This window comes from Canis aureus, chromosome X, assembly GCF_053574225.1.
Source record: "Canis aureus isolate CA01 chromosome X, VMU_Caureus_v.1.0, whole genome shotgun sequence".
Taxonomy (NCBI): Eukaryota; Metazoa; Chordata; class Mammalia; order Carnivora; family Canidae; genus Canis; species Canis aureus.
This window is the reverse complement of record NC_135649.1, coordinates 88,873,147-88,899,299: the sequence shown is the minus strand read 5'-3', so window position 1 is coordinate 88,899,299 and position 26,153 is coordinate 88,873,147. Positions and strand designations below refer to the sequence as shown.

General features: G+C 38.1%; 1 protein-coding gene across 3 annotated transcripts in view; it reads left to right on the top strand.

Annotated features, from left to right (window-relative positions):
* Positions 1–26,153, top strand: part of USP9X (ubiquitin specific peptidase 9 X-linked) — a 178,047-nt gene that overhangs the window by 45,385 nt on the left and 106,509 nt on the right. For all 3 annotated transcript variants that reach the window (XM_077888368.1, XM_077888369.1, XM_077888367.1), the window contains exon 2: positions 22,354–22,607. In XM_077888368.1, the coding sequence (XP_077744494.1) occupies positions 22,512–22,607 (96 nt within the window). In that variant the 5' untranslated portion in view covers positions 22,354–22,511. The remainder of the gene's footprint in view (positions 1–22,353; positions 22,608–26,153) is intronic.

Genomic DNA, 26,153 nt, shown 5'->3' with positions numbered 1-26,153 from the left:
CTTTTATTCATTCCTTTATAGATAATTTGTAAGTCATGTAACACCACATGCTTTTGATGTCTTATTACTGTTTTTTTTGTTTGTTTGTTTTTTTAATGATAGTCACACAGAGAGAGAGAGAGGCAGAGACATAGGCAGAGGGAGGAGAAGCAGGCTCCATGCACCGGGAGCCTGACGTGGGATTCGATCCCGGGTCTCCAGGATCGCGCCCTGGGCCAAAGGCAGGCGCTAAACCGCTGCTCCACCCAGGGATCCCTATTACTGGTTTTTTTATTCTCCCTATTACATTTTGTTTTTAGAGCCAGCACAAAATCTGATAGGAATACTGTGCTATGAGTTGTCCTACAGAAGTTAAGATAATTTTTGATTTGATTTGAAAAGTAGGACAAAATTTTAAGATATGGTAGGATTCTGTGTTAAAGCAACAAAATAATAAAAACAGCTATAATCTATAAAACTGTTGAAGACTGTTCATTTATTTAAAAATCATCCTGAGGAATTGTGATACATATATCAGGAGCATAGAATCTTGGTAGTTTATAATTGCGAGAATACTTTCCCTCTGAACTGATCTAGAGATCATATTCATCGGGAGCCTAGGAGGGTTCAAAAATAAGTGTTGTCAAGATTACATAATCATATAATTGGTATTTCAGGGGAGATATAGCTGGCACTTGTTAGAACACCTGCTATTTATTGGGTACCTTCTATGTGGAAGGCACTTCACATACATTCTTCCATTCAAGCTTCCCAATAATTTCTGAAGGTATCCAGTAATTTGGGGTGGAGGGGATGATATTTTGAGATTAAACACTACCTGTTAACAGGCATATCTGTTACATTGTAGTTGCTGAAAAAACTCATGCTCTGCAAAATAAGGCACCAAAATGTAACTGGATTTATGGGGAGAAAATAGGGTTAAGAGTAAAAAGAGATCTGGATTCCTGGGTGGCTCAGTGGTTGAGCATCTCTTGGGCTCAGGGTGTGATCCCAGGAGTCCCACACGGGGCTCCTCTCTGCCTCTCTCTTTTCGTGTCTCTCATGAATGAATAAGTAAATCTTTAAAAAAAAAAAAAAACACACACACACACACACAAAACAGTGAAGAGATCACTCAAAAGCTATGTAACTTTGTAATTAGAGCACTAACAGAAACAATAAAAATTCTATTAAACAACACAGTTTGAAAACATCCTGAATTCCTGACAAGCCATAGTAAATTATAGGACTTACTAAAAACCAGTAACCTAATGGATTCCTTCCAAATAGGGAAGCATTGAGGTTATGGAGTTAGGGAGCACGAGGGAGGGAGATAAAATGCTCAAAGATCAGCGTGAACAGTTTAAGTACTTCCAAGGCAAAGCATGTAGCCAGCCTGAGCCAAGAAGTTCAGACCTTTATTCCCCACTCTCATACTGCTGCTGTTATTTGGTGCAAGACATGTATTAAGGGGAAAATTGCATCTGAATTAACATGATTTGCAGGTGTGTTTGCTGGCATTTGCCAGTGAGCTAAATACTAAATATCATTACAAAGCTGTATGGTTTTGTTTTGTTTTTTTTTTTTAAATTTATGATAGTCACAGAGAGAGAGAGAGGCAGAGAAGAAGCAGGCTCCATGCACCGGGAGCCCGATGTGGGACTGGATCCTGGGTCTCCAGGATCACGCCCTGGGCCAAAGGCAGGCGCCAAACTGCTGCGCCACCCAGGGATCCCAAGTTGTATGTTTTGTAGCAAAATAGACTTCACATTGACCAAGTCCTCTTCACTTCAAAACCCACATTCACAGTTTCACCTTCAGTAATAAATTGCAAATAGTTGTCTTTAAAATGTCTCCCCTTCAATGGAATGTGTTAGAAAGGAAAAGGAACTAATATTTACCTGGATTCCTTCTGGCATTTAAAGATAATTATTATCTCATTTAATCATAACTGTAGCCTTATATCCTCAAGTGAGGAGACTGAGTCCCAAAGAGATTGGGGAATTTTGCTCAAGATCACACAGTAGGTATGAGTAGAAATTTAAATTCAGGGCAGCCCCGGTGGCGCAGCGGTTTAGCGCCGCCTGCAGCCCAGGGCGTGATCTGGAGACCCTGGATCGAGTCCCACGTCAGGCTCTCTGCATGGAGCCTGCTTCTCCCTCTGCCTGTGTCTCTGCCTCTCTCTCTCTCTGCATCTCTATGAATAAATAAATAAATTAATTAATTCTTTAAAAAAAATTTAAATTCATGTGTTTCTGGTTACAAATTTGCTTTTGTATACCACGTACTTCTGGCCAAATAATTTTATGAGGCCTTTAGCTAGAGTGGTTGTCTAGTGCACCTAATAGGGATTGGTGAAGTCCTTCTATTCCTTCCCATTGGTCTCTTACAGCACTGAAATAGGCAGAAATAGTGATAGAGCATACCAAGTAGATGCACAGAGGTGATGGTACTAACTTGTCTAGATTTGAAATCTAGATTTGCTAACTTTGTTCCCCCTACATATTAGCTATTACAAGCTAGTCAAATTATGCACCTCAGTTTTTTTTTCCATCTGTAAACTGGTCCTGATGACTCTTTCTTGGGACTGTCATGAATATTAAGTTAATAGATCAGAATCCTTTACATGATAACCTGGCTCATGGTAAGTGCTTAGTAAATGTTAACTTAGTTGTCTGTCTCCTTTGCCCCATTGCTTCTCTCATGTTTTGGTTCTTTTTCTGCTCCTAATCCATACTGTGCTCCTATTTCTCCCCTTCCTCCCCATCTATTCATATCACTGATTTGAAATAGATTAAATATAGACTGTACTTAACTGTATGTTGATGTTTTTTAACACTTCCTACGTTTTCATTGATGTTTTGGGTATATTTGGATGGGTATTGTTTATGCAAGGCCTGACAATTTGAAAAAGTAGCCATATGTGAGGATTTGTAATGTTTTAGTTTTTGAGGTACAAATTACGGAGCTGAGTACATAGTAGGTATACTATTTTAGTCTTATCATTTTGTGTGCCTAAATTTCTTGTATCTGAAGTATATATATGTGTAAGTATATAAATATATACACTACGAAAAAAATGAGAAGAGTCTTAAGGTTTATTTTGGTGATATGATTGTGCCTGTTTTGTCTTTAAGGAGAATTGAGAATTTTTGTTATTTGTAGATGTCAGGATTATATATAAGAAAATCAACTGAGAAGCTAGTAATTGGTTTGAATATGATCACTGTGCCAAAATAAATTTAATTTTCACATATTTGTGAATTTCCCAAAATTTCCTTTGGTTGAATTCTAGTTTTATTTCTCTGTGTTCAAAGAACATAACTTTTTCAATCCTTTAAATTTATTGAGACTTGATTTACAGCCTAGTGTGTGGTCCATTCTGGAGAATGCTTATGTGCACTCAAGAATAGGTGTTCTGCTGTTGTTGGTAGAGTGTTCTACATATGTCTAGATGGTCTAGTTGGTCTATACTGTTAAAATCTCCATCTTTGATCTTTTCTTAGTTCTATCCATTATTGAAAGTGGGGAGTTGGAAATTTTAACTGTTCAATTGTCTATTTCCATCTCTTTTTGCTTCATAAATATTGGGGCTCTGGTAGTTTGCATATATGTATTTATAATTTTAACATCTTGATGAGTGGACTGTTATTATAAAGTATTCCTTTAATATATTTTTGTCTTAAAGTCTATTTTTTGTGATAAATGTATGGACACTTAACCTTATGGTTGCTTTTTTCATGATGCATATTTTCCCATTCTTTTACTTTATTTTATTTTTTTTAAGTAATGTCTGAGGGAGGTGGGTGGGGGTGACTGGGTGACAGGCACTGAGGGAGGCGCACTTGATGGGATGAGCACTGGGTGTTATTCTATATGTTGGCAAATTGAACACCAATAAAAAATAAATATATAAAAATAAATAAATAAAGTAACCTCTGCCCAGTTTCGGCTTTGAACTTGTGGCCCTGAGATCAAGAGTTGCATGCTCTTCCAACTGGCCTTGCCAGGGGCTCCTCCATTCTTTTGCTTTTAACCAATTTGTATCCTTGGTTCTAAAATTCTGCTATTAGGGTGCCTGGGTGGCTCAGTAGTTAAGTTTCTGCCTTTTGTTCAGGTCGTGATCTCAGAGCCTTGAAATGAGTCCCACATCCTATATCCTTCCTTCCGGTTGTGATCTCTCTCTCTCTCTGAAATAAATGCAATCTTTTTAAAAAATAAAATTCTCCTTTCAATTACATGTGGTTAGATCTTCCTTTTTAAATCCAGTCTGTCTCTGTGGTTTGATTGAATTTTATGAGCCATTCACATTTAATGTCCGTGATTTAGCTGGATTACATCTGCCATTTTGTTTTCTGTATCTCCTGTCTTTTTGCCATTTACTGATTTCTTTTGCCTTAAGTGGATGTTTCCTAGTGTATTTTAATTCCTTTTAATGATTTTTTTCACTATAATTTTTGTTTACATTTTCTTTTAATAGATTTATTGAGGTATATACATATTCTATAGTTCATCTAAAGTACACAATTCAGTGGCTTTTGGTGTATTTAAAATGTGTTAAAATATATCACAAAATTTGCTATTTCAACCATTTTAAGTGTACAGCTTAGTGGCATTATTTACATGCAGAGTATTGTATAAGCATCACCACTATCTACTTCCAAAACTTACTCATCACCCCAAACAAATTCTGTAATGGCTAACCAATAATACTCTATCCTTCTTTTCCCTTGGCATAGTGTTTTCAAGGCTCATCCATATTATAGCATGTATCGAACTATATTCTTTTTTATTTTTTTTTTTAATTTTTTATTTTTATTTTTTTTTTATTATTTATTTATGATAGTCACACAGAGAGAGAGAGAGAGAGAGACAGGCAGAGACACAGACAGAGGGAGAAGCAGGCTCCATGCACCGGGAGCCTGACGTGGGATTCGATCCGGGGTCTCCAGGATCGCGCCCTGGGCCAAAGGCAGGCGCCAAACCGCTGCGCCACCCAGGGATCCCTATATTCTTTTTTATGATGAATAATCTATTGTATGGGTGTACCACATTTTGTTTAATGCTGTAAACCATTTGTGTATAAGTTTTTGGTGTGGATGTGTTTTTATTTCTCATTTATATATATAGGAGTCAGACACAACTGGGCCATACATCAATTGTGTGTTTAACTTTTTGAGGAACTGCCAAACTATCTCAAAGAGGATGCACCATTTTTATTCCTGCTAGCAGTGTATGAAGTTTCCAATTTCTCCACATTCTCGCCAATGATTTTCTGTTCCCCCACCCCATTTTAAAATGTACAGTTCTGTGATATTAACTGCATTCATATTGTTGTGAAGCTATCACCGCCATCCATCTCCAGAATGTGTTCATTTTCCCCAATGAAATTGTGTCCATTAAATATTAACTCCTCAAGTTCCTTTCCACGAAGTCTTTGATAACCACCATGTTACTTTTTGTCTCTGAATTTGACTACTGTATGTGCCACAAATAAGTGAAATCCTACAGTATTTGCCTTTTTGTTACTTCTTTCACTTATTGTAATGTCTTCAGGGTTCATCCATGTCATAATATGTGGTGACTTTAAATATTATTTTTAAGATTTTATTTATTATTAGTGAACATTAGTGGGGGGAGGGGCAAAGAGAGAGGGAGAAAGCAGACTCTGCTGAGTTCATAGCCCCCGGCAGGGCTTGATCCCACCCCCTAAGTCATGACCTGAGGCGAAGTCAGACCCTTAACTTACTGAGCCACTCAGGTGCCCCTTGACTCCTTTTTTAAAGCTGAATAATACTCCACTGTATATAACATTTCATTCATCTGTTGATGGACACTTGGGTAACTTCTACCTGTTGGCCACTGTGAATACTGCTTCTATGAACATGGGTGTACAAATAATCTGTTTGAACCTCTAATCTCAACTCTTTGAGGTGTATACCCATAAGTGGAAGTGCTGGAAAATATAGTAATTCTATGTTTGTTTTTTTTAAGATTTTATTTATTTATTCATGAGAGACACAGAGAGAGAGAGGCAGAGACACAGGCAGAGGGAGAAGCAGGCTCCATGCAGGGAGCCCGACGTGGGACTCGATCCCGGGTCTCCAGGGTCAGACCCTGGACCGAAGGTGGCGCTAAACTGCTGAGCCACCTGGGCCACCCCCTATGTTTAGTTTTTTTTTTTTTTTTTTTTTTAATAAATTTTTATTTATTTATGATAGTAACAGAGAGAGAAAGAGAGGCAGAGACACAGGCAGAGAGAAGCAGGCTCCATGCACCGGGAGCCCCACGTGGGAATCGGTCCTGGGTCTCCAGGATCGCGCCCTAGGCCAAAGGCAGGCGCCAAACCGCTGCGCCACCCAGGGATCCCCCTATGTTTAGTTTTAATGAGAAACTGCCATACTATTTTCCACAGTGGCTACACCATTTTACATCACCACCAGCAATGCACTAGGATTCTCTTCTCCCCACATTCTCACCAACACTTATCTTTTTTTTTTTTTTTTTTTAAGATTTTATTTATTCATGAGAGACACACAGGAGAGAGAGAGAGGCAGAGACAGGCAGAGGGAGAAGCAGGCTCCATGCAGGGAGCCCGATGTGGGACTTGATCCCGGGTCTCCAGGATTAGGCCCTAGGCTGAAGGCAGCGCTAAACCACTGAGCCACCTGGGCTGCCCCATGTTATTTTCTTTTTGATTATAATCATCCTAGTTGGTTGGAGGACTCTTATCTTACTGTGGCTTTGATTTACATTTTTCTGATGGCTAATGATGTGAGCACCTTTTCTTGTACTTAGCATTTGTACATCTTTGGAGACATGCCTATTCATATGGTTTCATCATTTTTAAATTGGTTAGTTTTATTATCTAGTTGTAGGAGGTATTTGTTCTGGTGTATTACAGATAAAAGTCCCTTATTAGGTTCATGGTTTGTTTTTTAATATTTATTTATTCATGAGACGCAGAGAGACACAGACAGGGAGAAGCAGGCTCCATTCAGGGAGTGCGATGTGGGACCCAATCCTGGGCCTCCAGGATCATGCCCTGGGCCGAAGACAGACGCTAAACCACTGAGCCACCCAAGGATCCCCAGGTTCATGACTTTTAATGTTTTTTTTTCCCCCTCCCATTCTCTGTGTTGTCTTTTCACTGTCTTGATCTTATATTAAATACCTTTTGAAGCACAAAAGTTTTTAATTTTGGTGCAGTCCATTTTATCTCTTTTGTTGTTCCTGATTTTGGTGTCATACCTGTAAGAATCCATTGCTGAAATACTAGGTCATGAAGTTTTACTCCTGTTTTCTCCTAATTTCATAGCTTTTGATTTTTTGTTTAGATTGTTCATTTTGCGGATTCGTTGTTACAGGGAAATATTTCTATATGCAATAGACCCAGTTCTGCATTATGTATACTTTGCTTTATACAGTGCTTTTTAAATCAGTTAAGAGAATAAAGGAGAAGAAATGTATTTATACTGTTTTTATGATTATATTTACCAGTACTGTTTCACTGGAGATTGAGTCTGCTAAGGTTCTTAGGCTGTCATGCTGGAAGTTAATATCTGACTTCTGTTTTGAAACAATTTTGGTTAACAGGATTTTTTCTTTCACTACTGTGAATGTGTCATCCCACTGCTTTCTGGCCTCTATATTGTCTGATGAGAAGTCAGCTGACAATGTTATTGAGGAACCTTTATATGTGATGATTTGCTTCTTCCTGCTTTCTCACTTCTCTTTGTATTTGGCTTTTGACGTTTTAATTATAATGTTTCTCAATCTGGTCTCTCTGAATTTATTCTACTTGGAGTTTGCTGAGCTTCTTGGATATGTAGGTTAATGTTTTTCATTGAATTTGGGGGGAATTTGGGCCATAATTTCTTCAAATATCTTTTCCTTCCTCTTTCTGGACTCCATTATGCATATGTTGGCATGCTTAATTGTGGTCCACATTTCTCTGAAAATTTTTTTTTCTCTTCAAATTGCTTAATCGATTGATCCATCTTCTATTGTGCTGATTCTTTTTTTGTTTGTTTGTTTAATATTTTGTTTATTCATGAGAGACACACACAGAGAGGCAGAGACATAGGCAGAGGGAGAAGCAGGCTCCCTGCAAGAAGCCCGATGTGGGACTCAATCCCAGATCTGGGATCACGCCCTGAGCTGAAGGCTGAGGTTCAACCACTGAGCCACCCATGAGTCCCTCATTTTAGTTACTGACTAAAAATTATGACTCCAGAATTTTCATTTGGTTCTCTTCTATCTCATTATTTATAGTCTCCTCCTAAACATTGTCCTGTTTTCCTTTTTTTTTTTTTTTTTTAAGATTTTATTTATTTGAGAGAGCACACGCTGATGGGAGGGGCAGAGGGAGAGGGACAAGCAGACTCCCCACTGAGCATGGACCCCTGATGTGGGACTCCATGCCAGGACCTGGGAATCATGACCTGAGCCAAAGGCCCAAAGGCGGCAGATGCTTAACCAAGTAAGCCATCTTGGCATTCCTTTTCTTTACTTCTTTTAAGCACGGTTTCCTTTAGTTCTTTAAACATACTCCATGGTAAGTCTGACATGTGGACCCTCTCAAAGCCAATTTATTTTGCTTTGCTTACCCCCTCCCCAATATCCCCATGTATGAGCCACATTTTTGCACATCTTGTAAATTTGAGGGGGGAACGACACTGGATCTTTCACCTACCATAGCAACTTTGGATACTGATTCCCCACTACCCATACCTAGGGGCTTCTTGTTACTTGCTTGTCTGTCTAGTGGCTGGGCTAGACTACTGTAATGAAATCCATTTTCTTGCAATGTACAGCCTGTGATTTTACTTTAAAGAGGGTACAGGCTTAGTGCATCTGTGTTAAGCTGTCTCCCTCTTTTGGTATCACATGCAAATGTTAGTCTCCCCTCTTTGTTGGCTGATTGCTTGTTTGTTTTAGGTGATGCCCTGGGATTTAATCGCCCCACAGTTTGGTCCAGTTCAGTTTTTTCCCTTTTTTTTTTTTAAGATTTTATTTATTTATTCATTCATGAGAGACACACAGAGAGAGAGAGAGGCAGAGACACAGGCAGAGGGAGAAACAGGCTCCATGCAGGTAGCCCAATGTGGGACTCGATCCCGGTACTCCGGGATCACGCCCCGGGCCAAAGGCAGGTGCTAAACCGCTAAGCCACCCAGGGATCCCCAGTTTTTCTCCTTTGTAAAGGATAATCTTTGAGATCAGTCTTTGAGGTCTATTCTGACTCAGGGGCACCCTTAGCTGTTTCTCTACCTGATTGTTTCTAGGTAAGCTGCTAGTGAGTTTCAAGTTTAGTTTCTTGCTCTCATGAGATTAACCAGCTTCTTAATTGGTTACTGCTTTGGTCTACATTGTTTTTAGTGCACCCTCAGGTTTGAACTTCCCCTGTACTCTGTTCCAAATGAAATCCATTCACTTTGAGAGAAATGTGAAACTTTCATATGGCCTGCCTTTTCCCATGGGCAAATCCTTCAGGCCATTGCTTCAGAATGGGATGAAACAGTGGCTCACTTTTGTCAGTGACATCCCTGCTTCATGAGTAGAGTGTTAGGTGGGAGCAGCAGCCTCTGGTGTTCTGTTTGTGTCTCCTGGTGTGGAGCCTCAGTCCTATGAGTGAAATGGAGTGAGGGCCATTAGGAACACATTCTTGGCCTGTAGGACCTAGGGTCAAACTTCTGCTCTGCAAGTAGGGCTTGGATAGCAAGGAACCCCCGACATCTCAGCTGCTTGGGCATGCAAGAGAGCCACTGCAAGTCTAAGTTGGGGATGATGAGGCTGCCTTCCCTCTCCTGGGGAGAGAACCTTGACTAGGAGGTTGGAGGAGAGAGCCCTGTGTTCTTGGCTGCACCCACCTGGAATGGAGCTTCTGTCCTGCTGAGCTGTCCCAAAATGCTACAGATGGTCTATTATTACTGAGATACAGAATATTTATTTATTTATTTATTTTCTTTTTTAGTAGATTTTCTTTAGTATGTGTTTCTTCACTTACTGTCTACCCTCAAGACAATTTCTCACTCTCCTTCTGAGTTTCTCTATTTATACATTGTATATTTAGTCTCTTTGTGTGTGTTTTTATTAGAGAGGATTTGGATATAAATGGAAGAGAAAATTAAGAAATCTCAATTTAAAGGGAATAAAAATAAAAATGTCCCTCTCAAATATCTGGGAATAGAACATATGGTCTATAGGCTATGTGTTGGTCTATATAAAAGTATCATGTGATTCATTATATTTGTTTATCCCATTTTTATAATCACTCAAAGATTAGAAAATCAAAGCATTATTTGGGGAGTTTAGAACAGTAGCTAGAAATAAAATTATTTACACTTTATTACAAATATACACTCTCTCCCCTTATCCTCGGTCACCTGGTTGACCTTAGATATGTCATTTGATAGGTCTCAGTCAGCTAATCTGCAAATGAAGGCTTTGGAAACCTGCTGTAAAGTTGAATTTCTGGGGACTTAAAAAAATTTTTTTAAAATAATTTTCAGTGGTTATTGTGTTTTCACTGGAGAAAGTATCGACAGAGCTTCTGATGCCAGCATTCCAGAAGTCATTTTTAATTTAAAATTACTTTTTGCTTACAGCCACTTAAAAACTCATGTTTCAGAATGTCCTAGAAAAGATGCTGGAATTTATTGAAGTTTTAATGTGCATATAAAAGCTTCCAGTATCCTAATTGTGTAGATACGACTTGACACTTAGCATGGAGAAGTTTTAAATAGGAGTGTTTAGCTAATTACTGAGCATTTCTAAATGAACACATTTTTGTTGCAACAAAAAAACTAGAATGCAGGATGCAGTCTGTTGTGATTACCTAATACGAGGTTATCCATAGGAAGCAGCAGGGAGTTTACATAGTGACTCTATTTTTAAAATTTTTTAGTGTACATAGTGACTTTATTGTAAAATTTTTTAGAATTTTTTAAATTTAAGTATAGTTGATCCACGTTACATTCGTATATGGTGATTTAGTGACAAAAATTGTGGCCTGTGTGTGTTTAATAGTGGTGGTAATAGAATATGAGCATTTAGCTAAAGTAATGTATTTGGGTTTGACAAAGATTAATTATATATCTTCATTTGCATTAGCCTGAGTTATTGATTGGACGTGAAGCTGTCTAGAACTAGCATCACATTTGGGGGCTGGGGAACCTGTGCTTAATATAGCTGCCTTGACTGGTTTTGTGTATAATATATCATAATTGTGAGAAGAATGATGAGTCCTGTGTTAATGATAATGGCAGTACTGGTGGAGCTAGGTAAAGAAAATCCTTGACTCTTGAGCAAAGACTACATTTAAAAATTGCTTAGGGATATTTAGGTTTGTAGCTGTGGACTCAGCTATTGAAAATAACTTGCTGCATTTTAAACTCTTGAAACCTGAAATCTCATGTCTCACTGATCATTTTTTATAACATGGTTTTTGATTATACTATTTTTTTTTTTTTAGGAATACAGTGATAGTGTTTTTTGTTTTGTTTTTAAGATTTTACCCATTTATTCATGAGAGAGAGCGGGCGGGGGGTGGGGTGGGGTGGGCACAGAGAGACCCAGGCAGAGGGAAAAGAAGCAGGATCACGCCCTGGGCCAAAGGCAGGGGCCAAGCTGCTGAGCCACCCAGGGATCCCTGTGATGGTGTTTTAGAAGAAAATGCTGCAGTATGTAGCTATTAACAGTGTTGTAGAAGAATAACATGGGAAAACTTTAAATGAACTAAAATTCCAGTTTTATAAAGTGTTTCTCCAGCAGAAACATTTTGATAGAGTTTATCTTGGAGTTGGGGATATAGTGACGGTAACGGGTAGATTTTTTTCCTCTTTTTCAACATTATTGTGTGGCCTGGTAGTTAAAACTGAAGAACCCTGGAGCTTGTGCAACCTGGGGTAGGATCCTGGCTCTACCACTTTCACTGCCTATTTATTCACTGTGCCCTAGTTTCTTTACTCCTAAAATGGAGCTAATAATAGGCTTGATCTGAGGATTAAATAAGTTATACATATAATTTGCTTAGAATAGTGCCTGACACAAAGTAAACACTCAAATAGTAGCTATTATCATAACTATCAATTAGAGAATTTTTATTTAAAATTGAAGGTATGTCACCTTGAGTATAGTAGTATTGAAATTGGGGAATGAGAGATGAAAATAGGGCTGACTGAGAATGACCTTGAATAGTGCTTAGGTAAAAGGTGGAGAGGAAACCACTAAAGATTTCATAGACTGAAATCTAATATACTAAACAGATTGGTGGTGTGGAGATAGTGTGGAGATCAGCCAGGATGCTTTTAAAATTGGAATCTCCTAAAGTGCAATGGGAGTAGGAAAGATAATTTTGAACACATTATAAAAGGGGAATTGTTGGAGATGGGAAGGGAGAGGGTTTGTTTGACTTGGATGTTTTTATTACCCACCCCCCCCACCCCATTTTTGTTTTGAGCACCTACTTGTTGTGTACCAATGAATCCTTAGGATACAAAGATGACCAAAGTTCAAATAACTTCTACCCTTAGGGAACTTTTTTTTTTTTGTAAGGAGTGTGTATGATCATTACACAGATGCTTTAAGTGCAGCTGGCTCTCAGAGCTTCGGATAGGAGTACTTGAGTTCTAAGTCAAGTGAGTTGAGTGCTGGTGAATCAGTATGGGTGAAACTAAGCTGACTGCTTATTCAGAGGCTTGAGTCCACATGAAGGAGTACATTCGAAGAAATAAGAAGGCAAATTGAACTGGAGTATTTGCAAGATGAGACTGGAGTTGGGTATTGGAGGATCTTGTAGACTATTAAAACATTTTGGTCTTTGTCCTGGTTATTGAAGATTTTAAAGCAGGGCCATGATATGGTATAGTTTGCATTTTATTTTAAAGATTTTATTTATTGGGATCCCAGGGTGGCGCAGCGGTTTGGCGCCTGCCTTTGGCCCAGGGCGCGATCCTGGAGACCCAGGATCGAATCCCACGTCAGGCTCCCGGTGCATGGAGCCTGCTTCTCCCTCTGCCTGTGTCTCTGCCTCTCTCTCTCTCTCTGTGTGTGACTATCATAAATAAATAAAAATTTAAAAAAAAAAAAAGATTTTATTTATTCATGAGAGACACAGAGGCAGAGACAGAGGCAGAGGTAGAAGCAGGCTCCCCACAGGGAGCCTGATGCAGGACTCCTCCCAGGACCAGGACTCATCCCAGGACCCCAGGATCCTGCCCTGAGCCAAAGGTAACTCAACCACTGAGCCACCCTGGTGCCTCTAGTTTGCATTTTAATAAGAGTCATGGTGTTCATTTCCAATGCCAAAAAGATAAAACATAATTGGAGGGGTGGGTACAGGCTTGATAGTAACCATGATTTTAAGAGAAAGATCACATTCTCAGACACATTATCCTTGTCCCCTCATCTCCTCCCCCTTTTTTCCATCTTAATTCTCCTCCTTCAGAGAGAACATTTTGCAATCTATGGAGAATCTTCATGGTTTAATGGAAGAGCCAGTGGCTTTAGAGTCTTAACACGTTAGTAACTGCCATTTTGGACAAACTCAAGTTACTTAATGTTTTAGCTTCTGTTTGTGACTATTGGATCAACAGTCATATGGGATAGGTGTCATGGTGATTTCATGAGGTTATACAAATAAAGCACCTACTGTTCTTGATACATAAGTGCTCATAACTTTGCTAATGTACAGATTAAGATGAAACTGTAAGGAAGCTGTGATACTGTAATTTATAATAAATATATTTAGTCTTCATTCCAGTTTCTGACACAGAGCTTCAAAAACCCTACAAATTTCCTAAGAGGGGAAAGCCAATAAGAGGCATCTTATGTTAATGAGGTGGCTTTTGGAAAGCCCCTTCCCCTTCTCCCTCCTTGGGGTGTGGGGAGAGACTGGAGATTGACTTTAACCTTCAGTAGTCAGTGATTTAATGCCTATGCCTATGTAATGAAGCCTCCATAAAACTCCAAAAGACAGGGTTCAGAGAACTTCTGGATTGGTAAACACAAGGAAAATTGGGGAAAACGGTGGGCCCAGAAAGAACATGGGAAGTACATTGCCTTTTCCCCATACATTGTCTTATGAATCTCTTCCATCTAGCAGTTTGAGTTACATCCTTTAATAATAAACCGTAAGCTAGTAAATAAAATGTTTCTCTTAGTTCTGTGAGCCACTCTAGCAAATTAATTAAATTAACTCAAGGTGCAGGGATCATTGGAACCTCCAATCTATAGCTGGTTAGGGAGAAGCATAGGTGACAACTTGGACTTGTGACTGAGGCGGGGGAGAGGGGAGCGATCTTGTAGAACTGAGCCTTTAATCTCTGGGATCTGATGCCATCTCCAGGTTGATAGTGTCAGAATTTAGTGGAATTGTAGAACACCCAGTTGGAGTTGGAGAATTGCTTGGTATGAGGGGGAAAAAAACACACACATTGTAACTGGGTGTAGAATTGCAGAGAAACTTTGAATGTAATGGAACCAAGTCCATAAAAGACAAAATTCTTTGAATAGTATAAATACTGAAACCTATTTTGCCTTTACCCACTAAAGTTTTTGGATTCTATGGTGTCTGAATATAATTGATGGATTGTGAGGTGTGTGACAAATAATCATAAGTAGTTAAATAATTAGTTGAAACAAATAAAATAGCAATGTTTCCAAGTGAGGTTACCTAAAAACTCGAATCAAGATTATTCCAAAAAAAAAAAAAAAAGATTATTCCCAGTTACTATTTTACTCACATTTCAATGTTTTATTAAAGGGATAGTAAAAAAACACACACAACTGGAAGTCCAGGTATTGGTGCAGAGAATTAAGTGCACATAACTTTTAATTTTGTGTGTGTGTGTGTGTGTGTGTGTATTTAAATAGTTTTTGGGTTTTGGCAATTTCTCTGTGTCCATGTAAGTGTCTAAAACCTGCAATAGTTTCATGTGTCCTTTCTAGTGTAGTAGGAAAACAACTATGTAGGAAAGGATACTTTTTCTTCCAGATAACAATGCATAATCAAGTTTGCCTTTAAGCATATTGAATCTGTCATAGTAGTAGAAATCCCAGTTTAAAATCCAAAAAGGTTAGGGTGCCTGGGTAACACTGTCCGTTAAATGCCCAACTCTTGATTTCTGCTCAGGTCATGGTCTCAGGGTTGTGAGAGTGAGCCCTGTGTCACGCTCCATGCTGGGCGTGGGGCCTCCTTGGGATTCTCACTCTCCCTCTCCCCACCTCATGCACACACTTGATCTCTCTCAAATCAATTTTTTAAAAACGTTCTTACTAAAATAAAATTTAAAAAGTCTAAATACTCTTGGCCTAAAAATAAGTATTTTTGTACTCTAAAATGATGGTTATTTTGAAATAAAGCTTATAGTTCCTAAAAGATGTTTCACAATGGATTATAATAAAGATGGGAAATTTATACATTCTACTTTAAAATTTTAAACGCACAATTCTGTTTATCCTCTATATGCTAGTGTATTAACTGCAAAATAATAAATTTTCTAAGACACTTGTAATTAAAATTTTCATTTTGGGACACCTGGGTGGTTCAGTGGTTGAGCGTCATCTGCCTTCGGCTCAGGTCATGGTCCTGGGATCAAGTCCCACATCAGGCTCCCTGCAGGGAGCTTGTTTCTCCCTCTGCCTTTGTCTCCACCTCTCTCTCTCTCTCTCTCTCTCTCTCTCTGTCTTTCATGAATAAATGAATAAAATCTTTAATTTTTTTTTTCATTTTGTAGTAATCAAAGTAATGAGGTATCTAGTGCTTGGTGTAGGCTAAGAACAGCTTGTGTTTCATTGTTCTCTCATCCCAGTTAAGTATTTTAAGAAGGGAAAAACAAGAGTTACGGATATCAGTTAAACATAGAAAGGCATTAGAGAGGAAAAAAAAATAATTGAGTGATTTTCCTCTTTGGTTTTGGTACATAATAGGTAAAATTTGCAAGTTAAGATAATTTCCATAGATGAGTTAAGGATGATCTGCTTTCTAAGAAACTCATTTCATTCTGATGTCCAGTAAAGGAAATAATTTGTTGGACTTCTTCTTGTCTGTTTATAAGTCTCTAGCCTCAATCTGCAAAGCTAATTCCACAAGAGCAGAGGAGAGATTTGCCTGCTGTTCTCTGCTGGATTCCCTTATGCTTAAAACAGTAATGTGCCCCGGGCCAGCCCAGGTTGGCTCAGCGGTTTAGCGCCGCCTTCAGCCCAGGGCCTGATCCTGGAGACCAGGGATCGAATCCCACATCGGGCTCCCGGCATGGAGCCTGCTTCTCCCTCTGCCTGTATCTCTGAGCCTGCCTCTCTCTCTCTCTCTCTCTCTCTCTCTCTCTCTCATGAATAAATAAATAAAATCTTTAACCAAAAAAAAAAAAAAAATGTGTTCCATTGTAGACACTGAACACATATTTCTTTTCTTTTCTTTTTTTTTAAGATTTTATTCATGAGAGACACAGAGGCAGAGACAGGCAGAGGGAGAAGCAGGCTTCTCTCATGGAGCCCAATGTGGGACTTGATCCCGGAACCCTGGGATCACACCCTGAGCCAAAGGTAGATGCTCAACCGCTGAGCCACACAGGTGTCCCTGAACACATATTTCTTAAATGAGTAAGCTCTGAGTTTTCATTTAATCATCTTTTATTTTTTGGATGAAAAGAGAAAGTTTTATTTATTTATTAAGGTTTATTTATTTATGATAGACATAGAGAGAGAGAGAGAGAGAGAGGCAGAGACACAGGAGGAGGGAGAAGCAGGCTCCATGCCAGGAGCCAGGACTCCAGAATCACGCCCCGGGCCAAAGGCAGGCACTAAACCGCTGAGCCACCCAGGGATCCCCTGAAAAGAGGAAGTTTTAGAAAGAGAAGGAACTCTTAAGTATACTAGGATTGTTTATATATGTGTACTATATAAAAAGACATTCTGAAATCAAGAAAAGGTTTGAGCAGAGGAATAATGACTGGGTAGAGAATGACCATTCTTTGACTTGAGGGTTTCTCTAGTATTAAGGCCATCTTCCCTTGAAAACTGTTGAAGAAGGGTGCCTGGGTGGCTCAGTCTGGGAAGTGTTTGACTTTTAGTTTTGTCTCAGGTCATAATCTCTCCAGGCCACTTGCTTTAGGCTCCCTGCTCAGTGGGGAGTCTGCTCGAGATTCTCTTTCTCTCTCAAAGAAATAAATCTCTGCTTGAGATTCTCTTTCTCTCTCAAAGAAATAAATCTTCTGGACGTGTCCCTCCTACCTTGTGCTGGTGTTGCCGTGACCAAGCATGGGTTTCACATTGTTTGCTTAAATGGAGACTTTGGGTCTCTGTCACGGGGGGAATCCTTCTAGAAATGACTGGAGGGGGCAGTGGGTGCCAGCCGAGGCCAGGATGGGCCCAGGGCAGCTCCCCTTCCTCCCCAGATCCAGGCTTCCCTGTGCTCTTCCCTGTGACTTACGGGCTAGCCTGAGGCCTGCATCAGGCAGAACCAGAACCTTCCATTTCTGCCAGAATAATTGAATTGAACACATTGGCCAAGTAAAGTTGAAATTTTACTATAAATGATAATAATAAATCTTTAATTTAAAAAAAGAAAGAAAAGTATTTGAGAAATTCAGTTCTGCAAAATTTAAAGTGAATATAAATGGTTGCCACTATGTAATACTAGATTATTTTTAAAAACACAATGCCCTAAATAAATAAATAAATAAATAAATAAATAAAACACAATGCCAACCTTTAACCAACCTTTAACCAGGTATAGATGATGCTTCTTCCATCTTGGAAGATACTGAGATGCTAAGTTTAAATATGAAAAAATGCTGTCTTCTAAAGGCCATATAATATTGCCATTGAGGTTACACTGCAGAAAATCCAACATAATTTCTGGTTAAAACCTGAGTGAAAGAAAGGGAGAACAGTGATCCTTACAATACTTCACGTTTTTCTAAAATAAAACTTGATGTTTTTTATACAAAGCTTAAATCTTCATACAGTAAATTTTCACATTGGATTTGTTGAATATGAGCATTTCTTTAGGAAATTTAACTATTTAACACAATAGTTAAATTTTAAATGATTTGTATAATTTTTGAGTTGTTCAGTGGAGGATACTGCTCCTTGGTAGAAAGCTTGTTCTGTCCTTGCTGGGTATGCCTAAATGTCTCCTAGAAAAGAAGCTCTGTAGAGTCTGGGGCTGCTTCTTGAAATCAAGTGAAACACAGTGTGATTCCCATCTATTTCCACCACTTGGATTGAATGGTATTTATTAAGAAAGGTAGCAGTGTTATTCTTGGATAACTTAGTTGTAGCATATCTTTGATAATTTTTTTCCCATTCAAAGCTTTCCAAATTATTATTTTTTTAAAAGATTTTATTTATTTATTCATGAGACACACAGAGAGAGAGAGGCAGAGACACAGGCAGAGGGAGAAGAAGGCTCCATGCAGGGAGCCCATGTGGGACTCGAACCCAGGAGTCTGGGATCACACCCTGGGCCAAAGGCAGTTGCTAAACCGCTGAGCCACCCAGGCGTCCCGCTTTCCAAATTATATCTAAAAACATTATTTTCCAATTCTTACCTCATATTCAAGAACCCTTCACAATACAGTATAGAAAGGGAAAAGAAAATTAAGTATTTTGAGAATTACTGTGTGTTTGGTATTTGGCAAAACATCTTTATTAAAATAATCTTAAAAAAATAATCTTTGTGGCATTTTTGTGGGTGGCATTCAGTTTTGTTTTTTTAAAGATTATTCTGGGAAAAAAAAAAGATTATTTGTTTATTCATGAGAGACAGAGAGAGAGAGGCAGAGATACAGGCAGAGGGAGAAGCAGGCTCCATGCAGGGAGCCTGATGTGGGACTTGATCCCCAGACTCCAGGATCATGCCCCCGCCAAAGGCAGGGTCTAAACGAGCTACCCAGGGATCCCCCATTATCTCAGTTTTAAACACCTGTGAAAATAGAGTGGCCATTACTGGTTTTAGTAAGATAGGCAGCTTGTAAGTGGCAGAGGTGGGATTTTGAAATAAAAGTTATGCTTTAATCCAGAAAGTATTTTTAATTACTTTGTATCTATTTCTTGTTCTTAATCTTTGAATCCTAGCATACTGAGGAAAAGGTTATCAATTCTGATGTGGTGGGAGAGACATAGCTATTAAAAATACCAGAATAGGGTAGAGTATATATGCTATGCTGAGACCTGACATACCTGCCCAGCACTACTGGAAATCTTGAAATGTGGAGAACTTGACAGAGATAGAAGAAATCTAGAAACCAAGGGACAGAAAGGTGAGAATTATATAAGAAGAGATAGGATGGCAAGCAGTTTGAAGCTTTGTCAATGGGATATTCTGCAAGAAGCAGAAGATGATTTAGTTCTATGGTCAGAGTAAAAAGTATATTGTTTGGTGGAGAGGTTGGTTACACGTTTCCCTTTTCCATTTACCTTAAAGTTGTTTAAAGGGGTAGTTCTTTAGTAATCCACAGAATACTTTTCGTTAAAATAATTTATTCCCAGACTTTAGCCAGATAGTTTTGATTTGTTTGTAGATGGAGGGTTTTGGGGATACATATAGATAGGAGGATGTTGAGCTTAAAACATCACAAGGGTATAATTTTCAAGATATTTTAACTCAATCTCCAAATGTTAATGGGCTGCAAAGCAAGAGAGCATTCAGTGCTATGTGTATACATATAATTTTATTGTGGGAGAAAATACATAACCTTAAATTTTATCATTTTAACCATTTTTAAGTGTACGATTCAGTGGCCCTTAAGTACGTTCACGTTGTGCAACCATCACCATCATCCATCTCCGGAACTTTTTTTAATCTTCCCAAGCTGAAACTGTACCTGTTAACTCCTTAATCTTCTTTCCCCTTAACCCCTGGTGACCACTTTTCTACTCTCTGTATTAGTGTTGGTACCTCATGTAAGTAGAATCATAGAATATTTGTCTCCTTGTGACTGGCTTATTTCACTTAGCATAATGTCCTTGAGGTTCATCCATGTTGTAGCATGTGTTAGAATTTCCTTTTTAACACTAAAGAATATCTCAGTTGTATGTGCATACCACATTTTATTCATTCTTTTGTCCTTGGATTGCTTCCTGGAAAGACTTTTTAAGAGAGATAGTATTGGTGTAGTGAACAAAGTAATAAAATTTCTAATTCTAGACTTGTTTATTTTCTACTGTGCTTTGGTCGAGTCACTTATTGGATGCTTGGTTTTCCAATTTTAGAAAAATACCACATTCTGTGTAAATGGTAAAGATTTACCTTTAAAAAAAAAAAACTACAATTTTTTGGTGTTGCTCAGGATTCATCCTCTCTCCTAGACTTTCCCCACACTTGGCATCCATATTCTTCAGTTAAGACCCACTGGCTTTAAAGCAACAATTTTTATTTTTTATTTTTATTTATTTATGATAGTCACACAGAGAGAGAGAGAGAGAGAGAGGCAGAGACACAGGCAGAGGGAGAAGCAGGCTCCATGCACCAGGAGCCCGACGTGGGACTCGATCCCGGGTCTCCAGGATCCCGCCCTGGGCCAAAGGCAGGCGCTGAACCGCTGTGCCACCCAGGGATCCCTAAAGCAACAATTTTGATAGCTTAGACTCAAACAGATGATAAGGGAAAATGGAAGAAGGGAAAGGGGAGGCAGAGACATTCTTAAGATTTTTGGGAAAAGGGAAGGGCAGAGATTGGTGATTTTTCAGTAAAGTAGATGAAGAATAAGGCATCCAGGAAAAGAGCAAGGGGATGATGATTGGAGCATCAATCATCCTTTGGGGAGAGTACACAAGTGGATCATGAACCCAGGTTGGGAAACAAACAGAAGAAATTGGAACAAATTTGAAGTGGAGAAGGATCAAGCTGATTAGCTGATAATTTTGAGTGGCAAGAAAAGAAAGGTTCTCACATAATTTGCCAGCAGACCCAAAATGACTGAAGAAAATTATAGGCTAGTTTCTCTAGGTTTTTAAAATTGTTTACTTCACCTGAAGTTTTTTGTAATGTAGGGTGTATGCAAATGGAAAACAAAATTGAAAGGAGGGCCAATCAATCGTGTTATCTTTTGTATTTTCACCTTACATATTAAACATTTTTCTGTGTTTTTAGGCTCATCAGTACTTGATATTATTGGTCTTAAACTTTTATACGAATTTGATAAGTGAACAAAATCTTGTTAGGAACTTATTTCTGGGTTAAGTATTATATATATATATATAACTTTTTCAAGATTTATTTATTTTAGGAGTGCCTGGGTGGTTCAGTCAGTTAAGCATCTGACTTTGGCTCAGGTCATGATTTCCAGGGTCATTAGGATTGAACCTCGCCATCCCCAAGATCACGACTTGAGCCAAAATCAAGAGTTGGACACTTACCTGAGCCACTTAGGTGTCCCAAGTGATTATATTTAAATTAGAGGTGTAAACTTGGACTGTTTTGGACTAAATGGAAAGTATGGTCGCCTTATAATGACATGTCTATAAGTCATCAGCTAAGGCTCTCAATCTCATGGCACAATTCTCAATCACCAAGGGAGATATTTTGGAAAGTACTGATGCCTAGGCTTCACTCCCAAATGCAGTGGTTCAGTATGGAGAGGTTGTGTGCATCAGTGTTTCCCAAAGCATCTCAGATGATTTTAGTATGCAGCTAAGGATGCGAGCCATTGGTCTAATGAATATAGAATTGAGCGTTTTGCTGGTATTCCCTTATATACCTTTGCTGGTCAAGTAACAAAGAATTCCATTGTTAAACAGTTGTGGTTTGTCAGGCTTCTGGGGAATGCCTGTGACCAAAACAATGCCAAAAGGGAAGAGTCAGGGTCACCTGAGACATTGAGTTTTTTTGGAATAGTTGTATATAGTTTGAACTTTTTCCAAACAAAAATCCCCCCAAAGTTTTAAAGTTTCTATTAAAACCTGTTATAATCTTGTTTGAAAACTATTTTTATAATGACCTAGTACTGGTGATAAACGTTAGTTGTACAGTCTTTCCGAAATGTTTTTAAAAACAACCTTTTGTTACCTGGTTTATGTGTGGAGTATTCGTAATTTTACAGTGTATTGAAAGTATTAGCAAATTGGAGGCAGTTTTTTGTCATTCCATGATTGAATCAAAATGGCAACTAAATAAATACCTTGATAATATGTCTTTGGGATCCCAGAAGAAAGCTGAAACATATAAGCCTGTGCTTTGGTACAAACTGATCTACAGTTACCAGTTTAAGTTGAATATGGAATTAATGAGACTTTAGGTTTTCACCTCACCCTCTCATTATATAGCCACCTTATCTTGACTAGATTCACTGGTAATACTAAAATTGAACAGTTCCTTAATTCATGATTTTTAAATATAAAACAAATATAATTTTTTTCTTCTTGTAGGTTATGCAATGGTCTCTGCAAGATGGTTTATTCTTGAATTGGAGCTTTTTAAGACTGACAAATGCTGGTACTTCATCTTCTATAAGTGGACTATAATTTCTTTTCTCAAGACAACTACATAAGCAGACAAAATTGCAAAGATCTGCCCTGTGTCGAGTATGACAGCCACGACTCGTGGCTCTCCAGTAGGAGGGAATGACAGCCAGGGCCAGGCTCCTGATGGACAGTCTCAGCCCCCCCTCCAACAGAATCAGGTAGGACATTTAAGATACTAGTTAAAGCCACATTGGTATGTCTACTATGTGATACTAAATAATGGAGCATGTTCTGAATAATTTGTGAAGTAACCATAAAACTTAAGAAAAGTAAATATAGGTCTCACACAGTAATAAGAAAGCTCAAGCACTGTGGGTGGTGATGCTTGAGTATGTAGCCCCTCTTTTGCTCGTGTCTTACTTATTACACAATCAGTTATCAAATGAAGTATTTATATTTAAGCCCTCTGTATCAATTCCAGAGTAAAGTGTTAAATCATTCAGTGTAGCCTGTTAAAGAGATTGGATTCAAGTCATGTTGTTTGTGTTCAAATTTGAGCTTTTCACTGTACTAGTCTTACGACTGGATAAATATACAACCTCTGAGCCTCAGTTTTTCATCTTAAAATGGGGATAATGGTAGTAACTACTTAATGGGATTGTGAAGAAGATCAAGTGAAATAATGATTACAAAGTTTACAAAATAGATTTTGGTATCAAGGTTTTATGCTGGCCTTAAAACTCACAGATAAATATTTTTTTCTATTCTGTGGATGAATTTGTGTATGATTTCTGCATTTTCATTAATCATTTGGAAGATTTTATTGGTGAAGCCATCTGGCCTGGGGTTTCATTTGTAGGAAGGTTTTAATAAAGATTCATCACCTTTTTTTATTAGAGGAATTTTCTCGATCTTATTTTTTGTAGTGTGTGTTTGTGTTCTCTTTTGGTAAGTTGTGTTTTTCAAGGAATTTGTACACTCATCTAGATTTTCAAATTTATTGAGGTATAGTTGTTCTCATATCCTCTCTATTATCTTTTGAATGTCTCAAAGTCAGTGGTAATTTCTCTTCCTTCATTTCTGATACTGCTAATTTGCCTTCCCTCTTCTGAGGACTATTTCCTTAGGGATTCATCTATTTCATTAAACTTGCTCCAAAACCAACTTTTGGCTTCAATTCCCTCTCCCCTCCTCACTTGTATATTTTAACCTTTTATCTTTGTTCCTTTCATTTCCTTGGAATTTGACTTGCTGTTTTTTTCATTTCTTGAAGTAGAAGTTTAATAATTGCTTTTCAGCTACTTTTTCTAATATATGCAGTTGTATCAATTAATAACCAAATAAGACCAAACATACTAAAATTTGTGATGTGCAGCTCAACACTTACAAGTGATTTTATAGCTGAGGTGCATGCACATGAATGACAGACATGTGACTTACAGTTGGTGCATGTTTATGTAGAATTCTGTATGGATAAGTTTTTAGGCAAAAATATTGTTACTGTAGGGTACTTAAATTTGTCATTTGGGGATAAGTTCTCATTGTCTAGTTTTTATAGGTTAGATAATCTATTACAGGTATGGTACAAAAGAGATGTACATGTGCTCTCTGTCTCTCTTTGCCCTCCTTCTTTTCTGTCTGCCATTTTAGAGAAGTGAGCAAATCAGGTTTTTATTTTATTTTTCCAAATAAATATGTTGCCTTTATTCCTTTTCCTCTCCAGTTTCCACGTTTAAGCCATAAAATACTGAAGTAATAGTCACAGGTATTAGAGTTGTTAAGCCTTTCTTGTGTCATAGATTTGTTACCTAGTGTTTGGGTTTCTTTAAATAAACATAGTCAAAGGTTTGTGTTGGATGCCAAAGAATCTATTTTTCAACCAGGAGCTAGGGATGCCTGGGTTGCTCAGTGGTTGAGTGCCTTCGGCTCAGGGCGTGATCCCAGAGTCCTGCGATCGAGTCCCACATTGGGCTCCTTGCATGGAGCTTGCTTCTCCTCCCTGTGCCTCTCTACATCTCTCAGGAATAAATAAAATCTTAAAAAAAAAAACAAAAAACCCACAATGAGCTAGTAGAGTTTCAGTATGTTTCACTCTCTTTTCTGTTTAACATTTTACTTAATTATTTTTAAAATTCAAGTATAATTTGGGGCGCCCGGGTGGCTCAATTGGTTAAGCATCTGCGTTCAGGTCACAATCACCCAAGTCAATCCCCCTGCTCGGTGGGGAGCCTGTGACTCCCACTCCTTGTGCCTCCCACTGCCCCTGCTTATTCTCTCTCTTTGTCAAAACAAAAAAAAATCTTTTAAAAAATACTAATTTCAGGTGTACAACATGATTCAACTATTCTGTACCTTAGTGCTCATCACAATAAGTGTATTCTTAATCCCCTTCACCTGTTTCACCCATTCCCCACCTACCTCTTCTGGCAGCTACCAGTTCTCTATATTGAATAGTCTGCTGTATGTTAACTATACTGGAATTAAATTTTTTTTTAAAAAGTGTTTGTCTCCATTTTCCCTTGTTTGTTTCTTTCTTAAATTTGACTTAGCATTTTACCCTCTGGATACATTCCTGTTGTTGAAAATGGCAAGATTTCTTTTTTTTTTTTAATGGCTGAATAATAATCATTGTATCTTCTTTCTGTTTTATAACTGCATTGTGCATGGAGTCCTAACTTCTTTTGCAGTGCTTGTGGCTTGCTTGGCTTTAAACAGATATTAAGCCTCTACTCTATTAGTTTTATTTTAAGGTACATTTGATAATTTTTAGAGCTCTTGGGTTTGTGATATTCACCTGTTTGTGCTTCTGCCTTATGTTCTCTTATAGCTCTTGATGTTTTTTTGAGTGGACTGACCGGTGATTAAAAGAACAAAAATTACATTCTTAGCTATCTGTAGAATCCCTCACTTTTGTTTTCTTATTCTCTACATTTTAATGTTAGAATTTTAGTTACTTCACAAGATTTGACACTCTTGGACCAAGGAAAATCAACTATAGCATTAATAATTATCCAATTTAAGGGTCCCTTTTGGAATATGCTTTTTATATGTTGGCATAAAAGGAATTTCTTAGATAAATTAAAATTTTCAGTTGATGTACAATTTTTAAAGCGTGTTTTTTATAGGAGAAAAATTGAAATTCTAGTATGTATTGAAACTTGGTCTTGAATGAAACCTCCTTGGCAAAGGTACTGTGGGTTGAAAACTCTGGGTGTGGTTATCAGAGGGTGCAAACTTTCTGGAATGTAATTTGGCAATATGTATGTCAGTATTCCTAAAAGAGTTTATAAACTTATTTTTGTAATTATATTTCCAGGATTCTATCCTAAGGAAAAACTGAAGTTCACCACAAAGATTTATATGTAAAAAAATGTCATTACAGCTCTGTTAATGTTGGCATAAAGATGACAAAATACTGGGACGCCTGGGTGGCTCAGAGGTTGGGCAGCTGCCTTTGGCTTAGGGCGTAATCCCAGAGTCCCAGGATGGAGTCCCACATTGAGCTTCCTGCATGGAGCCTGCTTCTTCCTCTACCTATGTCTCTGCCTTTCCTTTCTCTCTCAGTCTCTTTGTGTCTCTCATGAATAAATAAATTAAATCTTTTTTAAAAAAAAGGCAAAATACTAAATATCCCTTAATTTTATCTTATTTAATACTGTGTGACCCTTAATCAACTTTTTAAAACAGATTTTTAATTTAAATTAAGTTTGCCAGCATATAGTATAACACCCACTGCTCATCTCATCCTGTGCCTTCCTTAATGT